At 43.3% G+C, this 12,265-nt stretch overlaps 1 protein-coding gene across 1 annotated transcript in view; it reads left to right on the top strand.

The window, feature by feature from the left end:
* The window catches only part of MAP3K6 (mitogen-activated protein kinase kinase kinase 6), a 1,613,301-nt gene that overhangs the window by 295,985 nt on the left and 1,305,051 nt on the right, over positions 1–12,265 (top strand). Inside the window, exons 4-6 of the mRNA XM_069622894.1 lie at positions 2,400–2,587; positions 4,168–4,336; positions 8,743–8,849. Coding sequence (XP_069478995.1) covers positions 2,400–2,587; positions 4,168–4,336; positions 8,743–8,849 — 464 coding nt within the window. The remainder of the gene's footprint in view (positions 1–2,399; positions 2,588–4,167; positions 4,337–8,742; positions 8,850–12,265) is intronic.

Raw genomic sequence — 12,265 nt, 5'->3', positions numbered from 1 at the left:
ACTTTGTCCCCAGCAAGATGTCAGAAGGTGTCGTGTAAACCAGGGGATGTCTGCATTTTTGGGCAGTGCTGTGATGTTCTCCTGTGGCACTGTGAACATTAATTCTCTTAATGTAAACTTTTTCAATGAAGATGGCATTTCTTTGTCCACCATTGGCAATGCTATTTTGTTATACAATCTAAGGTATGCTGTGAAGAGGCTCATGTAAGAATGTAAGGAGTAGAAGAAGAGAAAACCACACAAAAATTACAAAACAAAAGGTGTTTGTTTACATGCACCTTTGAAAAAAAGGGTCTTTTCAGAGCCACCACTAAAGAGGAAATCCCCTATCCTGGTTGAAATGTGTTCCTCCACCCCCGCATAAAACACAATATGACTGCGGACACATTGGTAGATTGAGGATCGCACCTGCCACATCCGAAGCTTTAGAGGATGGCAGGAATGGAAATGGGAGTGTGGAGGCCAGGGGATTGGTCATAAGGTTTGCTGGGTCTGTTGTGTAAGGAGAGACTGTGGCAGAAGGTCTGTTTGCTGAGAGGGGTGCAGATGGCTATGGTTATGGCTGTGTCGTTCAGGAGGCAGAGTGTATGGATTTTGGGGGACTCCTGAATACATTGGTTGGAAGTGCATGCAGAACACTGTGGAGTGGGTGCACATCTTGGTTTTCATCATGTGGATGTCCACTGGTATGGACTGCATGGAATGAAGTGGCCGAATTTGGTTCCTCTTTGTGCCACTTTGGTGACCCTCGATCATCCAGACATTATTATTATTCATTGTGGAGGGAACAGTTTAGGACATGTTACCAGAATTTCTCTGCAGTTTGCAATGAAGGAGGCACTTGGGCAAGTCATGGACATGTTTCCAAACTCGCAAGTCAGAACTGAAATCTCTTCACTGGCTTCCAGTGGCGGCGAGGATCAAGTTCAAAACCCTGTGCATTGTCCACAAGGCCTTCTGGGACCTCAATACCTTCAACTCTCTCTTCCTAAAAATGTGACCTCTCAAACCCTTCGCTCATCCGCCTCCAAGTCCCTCAGGGCCAGTCGCTTCTCCAAGCAAAGAGTTGGTGGTAGATCTTTCTTCTGCTGGGGCCTCCCTCTGGAACAGCCTCCCTGCCTCACTGAAACTTGAGGAGAACCATCTCCGGTTCCGGAAGCACCTCAAGACCTTCCTCTTTGCTTCTGCTTTCTCTCCTCCTTTTCCCCTGCTGATCTCTTGGCTGAATCTGAAACTGCACTGGTTACCTGGCTACCCTCTGATCTCGGGCCCAGGTCCCCTCCCCGTTAGTTGCACACCTGCACTGCCCCCTGGCAACCATTGCACTTGGGGACTGTTTCTGTATCCCTACAGCCCCTATTAGCAATTGACCCCTGATGTCTGCTCTTACCCTTGCACTTGCCACCAGCTTACCACACTTTTAATTCTCATTTTACTGTTATCTTATGTACTGCACTGCCCCCTCCCCTTTCCCCCTGCACTTTTCCCCATTCCTCTACCCCCTGCACTTGCGCAATCTCAATTTCACCTGGCCTAGTAGGATCACTCTCTGTCTTCCCTCTGTTTCCCCTCCCTTGCCTCGTTGCGCCTTGACACACTTGGGTATAGGTGCGTTATAAATACCATATCTATCATATATTCTTCTAAGGTGCCTATTGCATATTCTAAATACAAGAGAAGTCCAATGGGCCATAAAATGGCTGGGGATTAAGAATGCACAATGTAGCTTCTGCAAGGGAAAAGGAGGTGTAGAAACATTGGTATATTTAGTAACGGTTTGTATACCTCTAAAGGATGTGAGAAATAAATTCCTTAAGGGACATTCAAAAGCTTGTTGGACGCTAGGGCCCACGCATTGGTGGGAATGGGTACTACTAGGTGAAAGAACTAGCCTTACCATTACCACTATCAAGATGGTGGAATTCATACTTAAAACAGGTGTGGAAATGGATGTTGAGTGATGTGAAAATAGAGTGAATAGAAAGTCTTCACAGAGCTGAGGGATTCCTCGTTTCTTTCCTCCGCTTGTTTGTGTTGATCTGTCTTACTTTCTCCGCTTCCTATTGTCCTCCTTGGTGTGATCTAAGTTGTTTTAAAGGGAGTAGTGACTTGAACCACAAGATGGTTTATTTTAATTTTACTTATTGAATGTAATATGGAAAATTGATGTGTGATATTATGGAGGATTTGTATGTTAAAGGTTTATATTTTGTCTGTAAACCAATAAAACATTTTTTAAAAAGTGGGCGTAAATTGCATTGGGGGTGGTTGGCATTAGGGCAAATGAAAGTGTTGGAGGAACATGTGATAACAAGGTTGTATTTTGTCAAGAGTTTTGGCTATATAAAGAGGCTGAAATCCAGAAATGTAAGTAACCCATTGCTCTCTACCTTGTCTAGGATTGTTGCGGTAACTACACTTTCATCCCTTATATGGTAACGGCACAGGGAAAGGTGCTGTGCTGCGATTCTCCCATGATGAAGTGCCTCACAGAACTCTTCCAGCCCCAGCACAATATGGAGTCATTTCTCACCCCCCTAACAGCACGTCTCACCAAGTTACTGGAGGTCGCCCCTGCTAACCCCTGGTAAGGTGCTAGGCTAGGGGTCCTGGGGATGTTGATGTGTAGAAGTGCTTGTTCTGTGAAAATCTGCTTTCTGCAATAGGAATACAGGCTTCTGAGCAGCAGCCTGACTATTGTGCCGGTTTTAACTTTTCAACCCCACTAAATAGCTGTATTCGAAATGACTAAGCAATCCTTTGCTTTTGCAAGTCTTAAAAACAGTAGACACCTTTGATTGATGCCATCTTGGAAGGGTTGATGCTGCATTGTGAGTAATCTGTGCTGCCACTGGTTTAATTAAGAGAAATCTTTTCCAGCATAGAAATATAGATGCAAGATAGTTTGACTGGGTTTAGGGCTGATTAATTTCTTTACCAACCCACAAGCACTTTCTAGGGAAATAATTCCAATAGGCCTCACACACGGCCCTGGTGCCACCACATAACTGTGCATTGGCGAGCTCCCTTTAAATGCCACCACTACAAAACCTTTCCTGATTTCAATCAAAATTACACTTTAGATTTTAGAAGACAAGCTTATGTTTTCGATTGTTCCCAATTAGCCTACCTAGGGGAGAGAACATCTCTCTCGCTCAAGGGGATAGGGGTAATAGTGTATTGTTAAAGTAAAATGATCTCAGTTAGCCACTGATATTAGAGTCAGATGCGAGATGTTCTGACTAAAGTGTTGTAATTGAGAAGTGTGGATTTATATTTTGTTATGTTCTCCATCATCTGGATGATGGGAAGATTACCATTTAGATATAAATGCACATCCAGCTTTTCTTTTCAAGATATACTGTGAAGCACACCACCTGTTAACATTATTTTGACTGTTTAATTTTGAGGCACAGCTGAGGGCAAATGCGCATAATAGATCTTTAATTAGATGACCATAAAGTTTATCCATCAATGTTGATGGTTCAGCCACTGCATGAAATTGAAAGAACATTCTAAATGAAGGGTAGATGGTTGCATTGTTTAAACAATCCTAACTAATTTGTGTGTAGGTAGTACCACAAGCTTTTCAACTTGCAAATGTGGAACCTCAGACCTAAAGAACAACTATTAATTCCAGCTCTAGGTTAAAATGGCTTTGAGGAGTTGCAGCCGCGTGGTCATTGGTTTGATCAAATTGACGGTAGTGGGTATGTGTGTGTCCAAAAGAGAACGGGCAAACCCAGCGGAGGACAGCAAAGTCTTCAAACGAGCTGCAGCCATTGCGATTTGCAAAGGGTAATCCTGTTCCAAGGCGTAAAGCTCACATTCAGTGATCGAGATTTCATCAGTCTGTAGCTACACAGGACATTTATCAAAACTTCATCCCTTCTCCCCCATTTGCGCACTACTAATACAAAAATACGTCTGTATGTCTGACTGTGAAGTAATTTCCTCATCGGATGCTCTGACCAAAGCCCATCCCATTATGGTTTTCTTGCAACCTTGCCTCTCCATCGCTTGAAGCAAAAGAGACATGCTCATTGCTATTCCCTGTGGACCTGTGCACTGCTTGTTGTGTGGGCAAGCATATGCACTGCCCTTGCAAGGATGGCATCTGTAGTAGTCTTCTCTGCACTTCTGCTCAATCTCTTGTACCTCTTGCAGCGAATACTTCCGAGAGACAATCAGACGGGACATCCGCAAGGCCCGGGAGATGTATGGTGGGGAGCAGCTAAGCCAGGAACTGGCCCGAATTCAGCAGCGGTTGGACAGCATGCAGTGCCTCAGTTTAGACATCCTCATGAACTTCCTGCTGGCATACCGTGATGTACAGGTAACCTGCTTTATTCTGCTTTTCCGTGATTACTCAAAAACAAATGACCAACCCTCCTTCCCTTTACAGTAATGTTTGTAACTGTAGATAAAGAATACCCCGCAAACCCCCTGCACTGAATTAAATAATATAAAATACAATACAAGATACTTTAATAGTATGACACGTTAGACAAATATTGTCAAAGTAAATACTTGGATACATAAATGATACATTCTCTGCAATAGTGGTCATTTAGGTTTTCAGCTTTTTTTCTCCAAAAATCTATATTGCTTTATGCACTTCTTTTCGTCTCTGGCAGCATGCATAACCAGATTTTGCTATTCTCTCCATTTCTGATTGTTGTCCAAGGATGAAGCGGAGCAGGTCTTGTCCACTTTTTTACTCGTAAAGACTTCCTTATTCTCGCAACATGTGAGGAAATGAGTGTCTTGAATGTGTTTGTATGCAGATTCTCTCCTCCCTTCTTGTTTGAGCTGTGTTGGCCAAGCTCTAGTTCCAGCTTGTGGCCGCTCAGTCTGTATTTGGTGAGTGTTTGCCTGTGCTTTGTTTTTTTTTTTTTGTACTAAAATCAAGTAATTGTCACAGCAAATACACGAAGACACCCTTGTGTGCAGTGCGGTACTCACACCTAAGTGCCAAGGTTTCTACTGCTTTAGGGGGATGGGAAAGCTAATGCAGGACTGGATGCGAGGCTTCACTGCTCACGCGATCTGTGCAGGTGCCCACTCGGCTGTCTCACCTGCATCTCCACCAAGCAGGTAGTAGGTTGAGTACCTTATTTATTGCTTGCAGTGATACTTGATACTAGCCTATGTCGATGGTCTCTTCTGCTGCTCTCCCTCGCTTGCTCTAGTCAGGCCATCTTACTGTCCTATGCACCATATGGTACAGAGTCTACTTTCTGCATATTCATTCTTGCAGTGCGGGCAAGAAAATGGCATTGTTAACCCGTTCCATGGGCCATGCAGGGGGTAATGGCTCGGCAGCCTGAGTTAACAGCCGAGCGAAGCGGGGGCAGTAATGAGGCACCGGGACGTGGAACGGGTTAAGAATGCCATTGGCACCCCGGGTTACCAAAACAGTAACCCAGGTGTTTGAAGATGTTTGAAGATGGTTGTCATGCTAGTAGAAGGTGGGGCTCCATACGGAGCCCCTCGTCCATGAACATGGCGGACGTTAAAGGAAGAGGCAGTGGAGCTGCTGCGGCGGGCGGTGCCGCCGCGTCAATCATGTAAGTGGGGTTGGGAGGAGGTTTGGGATTTTTTTTTAAGGGATTGGTGGGCGGGGGGTGGGAGGAGATGGCGGGCTGCAGCCGGCTTGGAATGCATGCTATATTGCGAGTATCAGCTTGCGTTTCCCGCCTCCTGATTGGCTGGCTCCCACCCGCAGGGTGCTAATGGAATATTTGCAGATGTTATAATGCCGATTTTATGGTGATCTGATCCTAAACCCGCAATGTATAGCACGCAACCTTTCACCTCTGTTAGGAAAACTAAGTACAGAACCTGTCTTAACCAAAGTGTGTCCTGACACCGTAGCTCCCACCTTTCAGTGCTAGGTTTAAGGAAGGCATGGTATCAACAGTCAGACAGACGCAAGTGACCACAGTTCAAGGGTATTTATTGAACTTCAAAAAGGGTTTGAAAAACGCCTATCTAATCCTAAATCTTCAGAAGGGAGCAAGCTATGACCATCAAATAGTAACGCAGTCCTAGTGGTGTCTTTTTCCAATTCTTACCTCTAAATACAAATAGTGTGGGAAACAAATGTTAGCAAAAAGAAGTGTTCACATAATGATATGTCAGGATGTTCAGGCCGTTGGCCTACCTTCCCCACGTTTTCAGCACAGGACAAGGGGGTTCACTTAAGCGTATCACAATCTCTGGCTTCTTTGATACGAGGATACAATTCAATCATTAGCATCAGGGCCTTTTGTGCCTGAGTCTCTTTGCCTATCAAAGTTTCTTCACGCAGAGGGCCTGATGCAACAAAACAAAGTTATTTTCCTCTTTCCGATTTTCACAAATACTCAATTCAGGTGGTTCACTATTCACCCCGGATCCCTCTCTTCGGGTTCAGATCCTCTTTCACAATGTTCGTAGGATAATATTTCTCGGGCGAATCACAGTTCACCCCGGATCCCCCTTAACTGGGCTCAGATCCCCTCCTTAATACAATTAGTCTCCCTCAGCCGGGTTCGGACCAAATTCAATTAACATCAACTATCGAAGACTTTCGAATGTGCACAGGGTGTGGCTTGACCAGTTGCAGGACCACTAAGATTTTCACAATTCCTTTCCTTTTTACAATTGCCTCCTTTCAGTTGGATACCTAACAGAGACTTTCAAATGAGCACCCATGTGGCTCCGGACCACTCTGTCTACAGTATTGTATCCTGACTTCAAAGTACAGTCATTCATATGCTGTTTAATTATATTTGCGTTGTTTGCCACATACGCTTCACACACTGTTCTCTTAAGTTATCTCTATACAATGTTGCTGCTTGCAACCTTGGCTTCAACACAAACAGGTCTGGTTTCGGTCTCTCCAACTCACCGGCTGCGCTGACTTTACTGGCGCTGCTTTGTTGTAGGAGCCGAGGACAGTACCACGGAGGAAAACGATCCTCCAAGCCTTGGCTATTGACACAGGAGTGCCCCGGGTACCTCCGACACACAATGCAGGTTTCTGCAGCTTTGATTCTGGATCTTACGTTGATTAGGCTCATGAAAGTAACAGTCTTTCTCTGAAAAGGTCAAGGGCACTTCCCTCCTTGCAACCCTCTTCGGTCTTGCCGTCTTTTTCCTTGTATTAAACTGCCAACTTGAAACTGCTGCTTCCTCGTGTGCTTTGCCTTGCTCAGAGTGTGCTTTCGTATTCCGCCTTTTATCCGTTTGGTGAAGTGTGATGGAAGTCCGTTGTATGTATTGATCAGTAATTGCCTGGCCCTGCCTGACCATTGCATTGGGACATGTCAGGTATACGGCTCGGGTGTTAGTCTGTTTTCTCTCACAGTGAGCTGTCCATGAGAAAGTGTGTCGGAAAGGGGGTGGGAGGTTGAGCTCCTAAGTATCCTACCTGATAGGATGGGGTAAAGGTGTTACAGGGAAGGGTATACCGCGTCAGGCTGCCCGGTGTCCCACTTCCACTCACAGAAGGCCCCTCGTCCAGGTGATCCTCCTTCACTGGTCCACCCACAGGAACTGGATCCAAAAGCGATGGCTGTGTCCTGGCCACCTGGATGACAGATACCCAGGGCCTAGCGGGTGAGACACCTTCAGGTTTCTCACATAGGGCACATCTGATATTTGCTTTTCAGGCTTGTATTTGCAGAGAATTAAGCAGACCCACTGAAATGGCAGGGAAATTAGAGATCAATGCTGATAGTCGCAAACTGTAGTTTGAACAAGAAGAGAAACTCATATTGCCACCACTTCCTTGGAAGGAAGGAGTTGAGAGCCCTCTTTTTCTAACACGTTTTTATTATATTGTCCTGGTGTTCAACAATACAAGCACGTTGAACAGACGTTTTGTAAAACATAGAGCTTGTACCTACATGTTTATTTTCTTAAAACACTAAAACAGTTTGTCTTTATAATCTAGTACATAGATGATTTTAAAATGACAGTCAGCCTTGAACATGGTCAAAACAGTAGAAAATTCCCAAATACCATTTCATACTCTTTCAGAGTTGGTCTGGCTCTCCAGTAACATAAGATGAGGATCTTTTGCTGCCACCCACCGTCTTGTCTGCTATCGGGTTGAATGCTTATTTTGCGCTTTGAGGTTGTCTGTCCGAACATTGCAGGATACTGATGCTGATCAGAACATTTCTGGGGTCTGTTGGTTTGTTTCCAGAGCTTAAAGTGAAACCAAACTCTGAATGTTTGCCTTATAATGCTTTGTTTTTGCTCCATTTACCATTGTATACATTATCTTTCTTCTTATTTTATATAAGTGCACCTATAAGTGATCATTGTTTTTGTAAGTCTTGTGCTATACAAACGACCAATACATCTTTATATAGAGTGAATATTTTGACTTTCCTGTAAGTGCATTTGAACTTAGTGCTTTTATTTAAAAAGGAGGTGAGTGACAGTTACAAGTATGGCGCACACTTGTATACTTTTTGGGTATCAATATTCCTTTACCACTCCCTTGTTGAGTTCATGACTGTGAAAGGTGTGTGAAAGGACTCCCTGTGGGCGAGCGGAGGTGAAGCTCTTGGTCCTAGACAGTGGTTTACAGTTGCATTACAAGACGGCTAGTGACAGAATGCCTGTTTCACCATTGACAAGGTGGATGAAATGAATGATTTGTATGCATTGCATAAAACCATTTTGAAGTTTTGTTTGTATGAAGGTTTACCGGTGCATCATCTGATCATCCCTGTTCTTTCCCAGGATTACAATGCTATTATTTCCCTGGTGGAAACCCTGCAGGCCCTGCCCACCTGTGATGTGGCCAAGGGACATAGTGTGACATTTCACTACACCTTTGCACTCAACAGGTGAGTTGGGAGATTGACTTCATCTAAGTGTGTTCATCCTCTGGCAAGGATGTGTCCCACATGCTGTGTAATGTGGAATATAACTGCTCTTTGGCTTGTGATATTGGCTTTCACTAGAAGAATCCAGTATATTTGTATGTGTCTGCTACGTCTAACACTCCATCACTAGAAAATGAGTTCAGATCCTGAGGGTGCTCATCTCATACTTCCACCTGCATATTCCACCTGAGCTTGTCGCAAACGGATATCGGTTCCCAGCTACTAGAAAGGAGCACATCTCTAACACACACAACCCAACAAACAAAAAAAAAACATACAACTATTCAAGCTTTATCTACTTGGAATAAACCAACTATCCCTAGAAACTGTGATGTGCGGGCTATTTAAAAGCCGGGACATATATCCCATCTAGATGTTTCTTATTGCAAAGAAACAATGTCTCCATTTGCCCAAATGATTCCTGTATGTTCTGTGTATCAATGTGAACAATTAATTGTTTCACAAAAATCTTCACATCCTACCAATCTGGTCTATTTTTAATATTGACAATAGTTGTGTTAGTTAAAACCAGTGTTATTTGAGGCATGGTGTCTCTCAAAAATAAAGTCAAATCGTTAATGCTTTCAATTGCTTACAGCCATTCACCAGGGCAATAAGTACTCCGGTTATTAATAAGCACTTGGTCATTGGTTCCACGTGATTTTACCAAACCAAATGGTACTGAATGATATTTTACCGAAAAAGAAATACAATGTAATTGGGGGTCCCTCAATCCCCCGTATACCTACACTTATAATTCCCCCTCCAAACCATTGCCCACACCTTTTAACCCCGTAGCCCTACACCCTGTATATTTATTGTTCGGTATTTTTTTCTGTAAAATGTCATTAGTTATTTTTGTTTTCGGTAACATCACTGGATACCTTGGTCATTTTATTGAGATTGATTGCTTCTTCGTTCATGTCTTTATTTTGAAGAGTGGCACATCCCAAATCTGCAATAGGGGGACTGTAATCAAATCCTCTGTTGATCCCTAAATATTTTATGAACTATTGCTAGTAAAACATAGGATCAGTATTTATGATTCGTTGTACCATCTGACGGTTCTCCCACCCTTTATAATATTCTACGTGAAAATATCCAAAATATGAGAAGAGGTTGGGCTGAAAGATATGACCAGAGCGTGAACAAATGGTCATCATCTCATCCTAACCTTTGTTTGGTTTCAGTGGGGTTGTCTTGTCTCACTAGGAGCTCCCTCAGATTAAAGTGTCATGATCACGTTATCCTAAATTACTGGAATGCTGCAATGACCAAACTAAATGCAGTCACTACAACAGTCATTATGACAGAGGTGAGTGGCTCAAACTGGGATACATTTGAGCACTCATTTAAATTATATGCCTTCTCTGGGTGGAAGGACCAATGCACGGCATAATGACACCCTGCTGCATATTGTCTGCCGTATTAGGTTTAATCCATCCTTTAGTAATAATGAATTGCACTGTTAATCTAGCTTCTCGATATACTGGAGAATGTTCATTATAATTAACACCAGTGCTTTGTCTGTGAGCAGGCACGGATGGCATCATGATGTACACAATCTGCCATCTTGATCTCATACCACTTCTTTAGTAGGGTATTTCAGAGACAGATAGCAGTGTTTGTATCGTTTAGTTTATAAATCAAATATGATCAACATGGTTATTTGACAGATATAATCCTTTTAGAAACTGAACATACCATTTCATTACAAAATTGACATAATGCTGTAGAGCTAGCTGGGGTTCTCTTCGCCAACTGCAGGGAAATGTCATTTTGTGCCCAGACTACCATCATGGAATGTACTGATTTACCATGTTTCTGACTTTTTGGCCAAATTCATTGGTGTTCCAAAATTGATACTATGCTGTTTCCAGCCATATTCTGTTAGGTACTGGAAACCAAACATCATTATACAGCTAGTTGCCACATTCAGGATCGATTTAGAATTTAGACTTATCCTGTTTGTCTGAAGGTAGAAACTATATCTTCGTTCTTTAAGTAATAATCTGCCTTTATCTCCTCTTTTCGGTGGGATTTTCATTTACTCATTTATGTTCCATTCAAGTTGTTCTGCTGTATGTTGTTTTGTGACTTAATGTACTACCATTGGAGCTACAAAATTGTATTCCGTATAAGGTTCGTGCTCCATTTTATTTTTCATCTGCTACATGTTACACAGATATCTTAAGCTACAAAGCCATGTAATTATGTATATATTGCAATTGATATATTTCAGTTGGTAATGCTTCTTGCTGCCAAGGAATGGGTAACTCAAAGACTATTTCTTTTGTTCCTCTGGTGTGTTTATATGCTGGGTAATACTCACACGGGACATGCCGCTAAGGCACAATGTTTCTCATAGGACTTGTCCTTCTCCTGTGGAGTGAGGTTGGTCAGATTTTCACATGGTGCCATTGGAGGATTGCTTATATCTCATCAGAAACGTGGAAAGCTGCAGGCCCAGACCTAATCCCAGGAGATCTGTTCAGGGACAAAGTTGATATATGGGCCCCAATCCTTTGTAGAGTCTTCAATTCTATTATCAGGAAAGGCCAAATACTGGATTCCTCGCGGAAGGCTGTAATAATCCTGTTGTACAAGAAAGGCGGGAGGAATCTCCCAGCAAACTATTGCCCAATTTCCCTTCTGGACAGCGCTGGCAAACATTTTGGCAAGGTAATCCTTGCTGCCCTCCAGGACTGGGTCGACAAAAACAATGTTATTACAGAGCTTGGTGGGGAAACTACAACGTCCTTCCCGGTCAATAAGGGGGTAAGGCAAGGCTGCAGCCTGGCACCCCTATTATTTAACGTTTATATACAAGATGTTATCGTTGCTCTATTAAAGGGATGCCAGGTCTACCTGAAAATGACCCTTTACAAATGCCCAGCACTATTTTATGCAGTGCTTTTGGCTACCATTCTGCAAGGTCTGGGGGAAAGCCTTGGCAATCTTGACTTCTAAATGCAAGGAGTTACAACTGGAGCCAAATATAGAAAAATCTAAAGTTCTGGTGTTCAGGCCCCACTTTTCAAAATACTCACCCTTGGTGTTCAAGGTGGAGGGAGCACAGCAGCTCACCCAAGTTAAATGCTTTGATTACCTCGGTGTGAGGTTCCAAGATATGGGTGGTTGGGTAGAGCAGGTGAGGCGTTCAGTCACCACCATGGAGATATTTAGCGGGTCCATCAAGTCCTTCCATGTCCGACATGGGGGTGGAGCTATTACCCCTGCTCTGAACCTTTATGGAAAGCGAGCTTTACCTGCAGCCCTATACGGGGCTGAATTATGGGGACATGCCAATGTAAAAGATATCATCTCGAGCGAACATAAGTTCCTAAAAAAGCTATTGTTATTGCCTAAGAGTGTTC

Source organism: Ambystoma mexicanum, chromosome 11 (assembly GCF_040938575.1).
Source record: "Ambystoma mexicanum isolate Mex_15411 chromosome 11, UKY_AmexF1_1, whole genome shotgun sequence".
NCBI lineage: Eukaryota > Metazoa > Chordata > Amphibia > Caudata > Ambystomatidae > Ambystoma > Ambystoma mexicanum.
The sequence above is the reverse complement of the archived record's forward strand: the minus strand, read 5'-3'. Positions and strand labels throughout refer to the sequence as shown.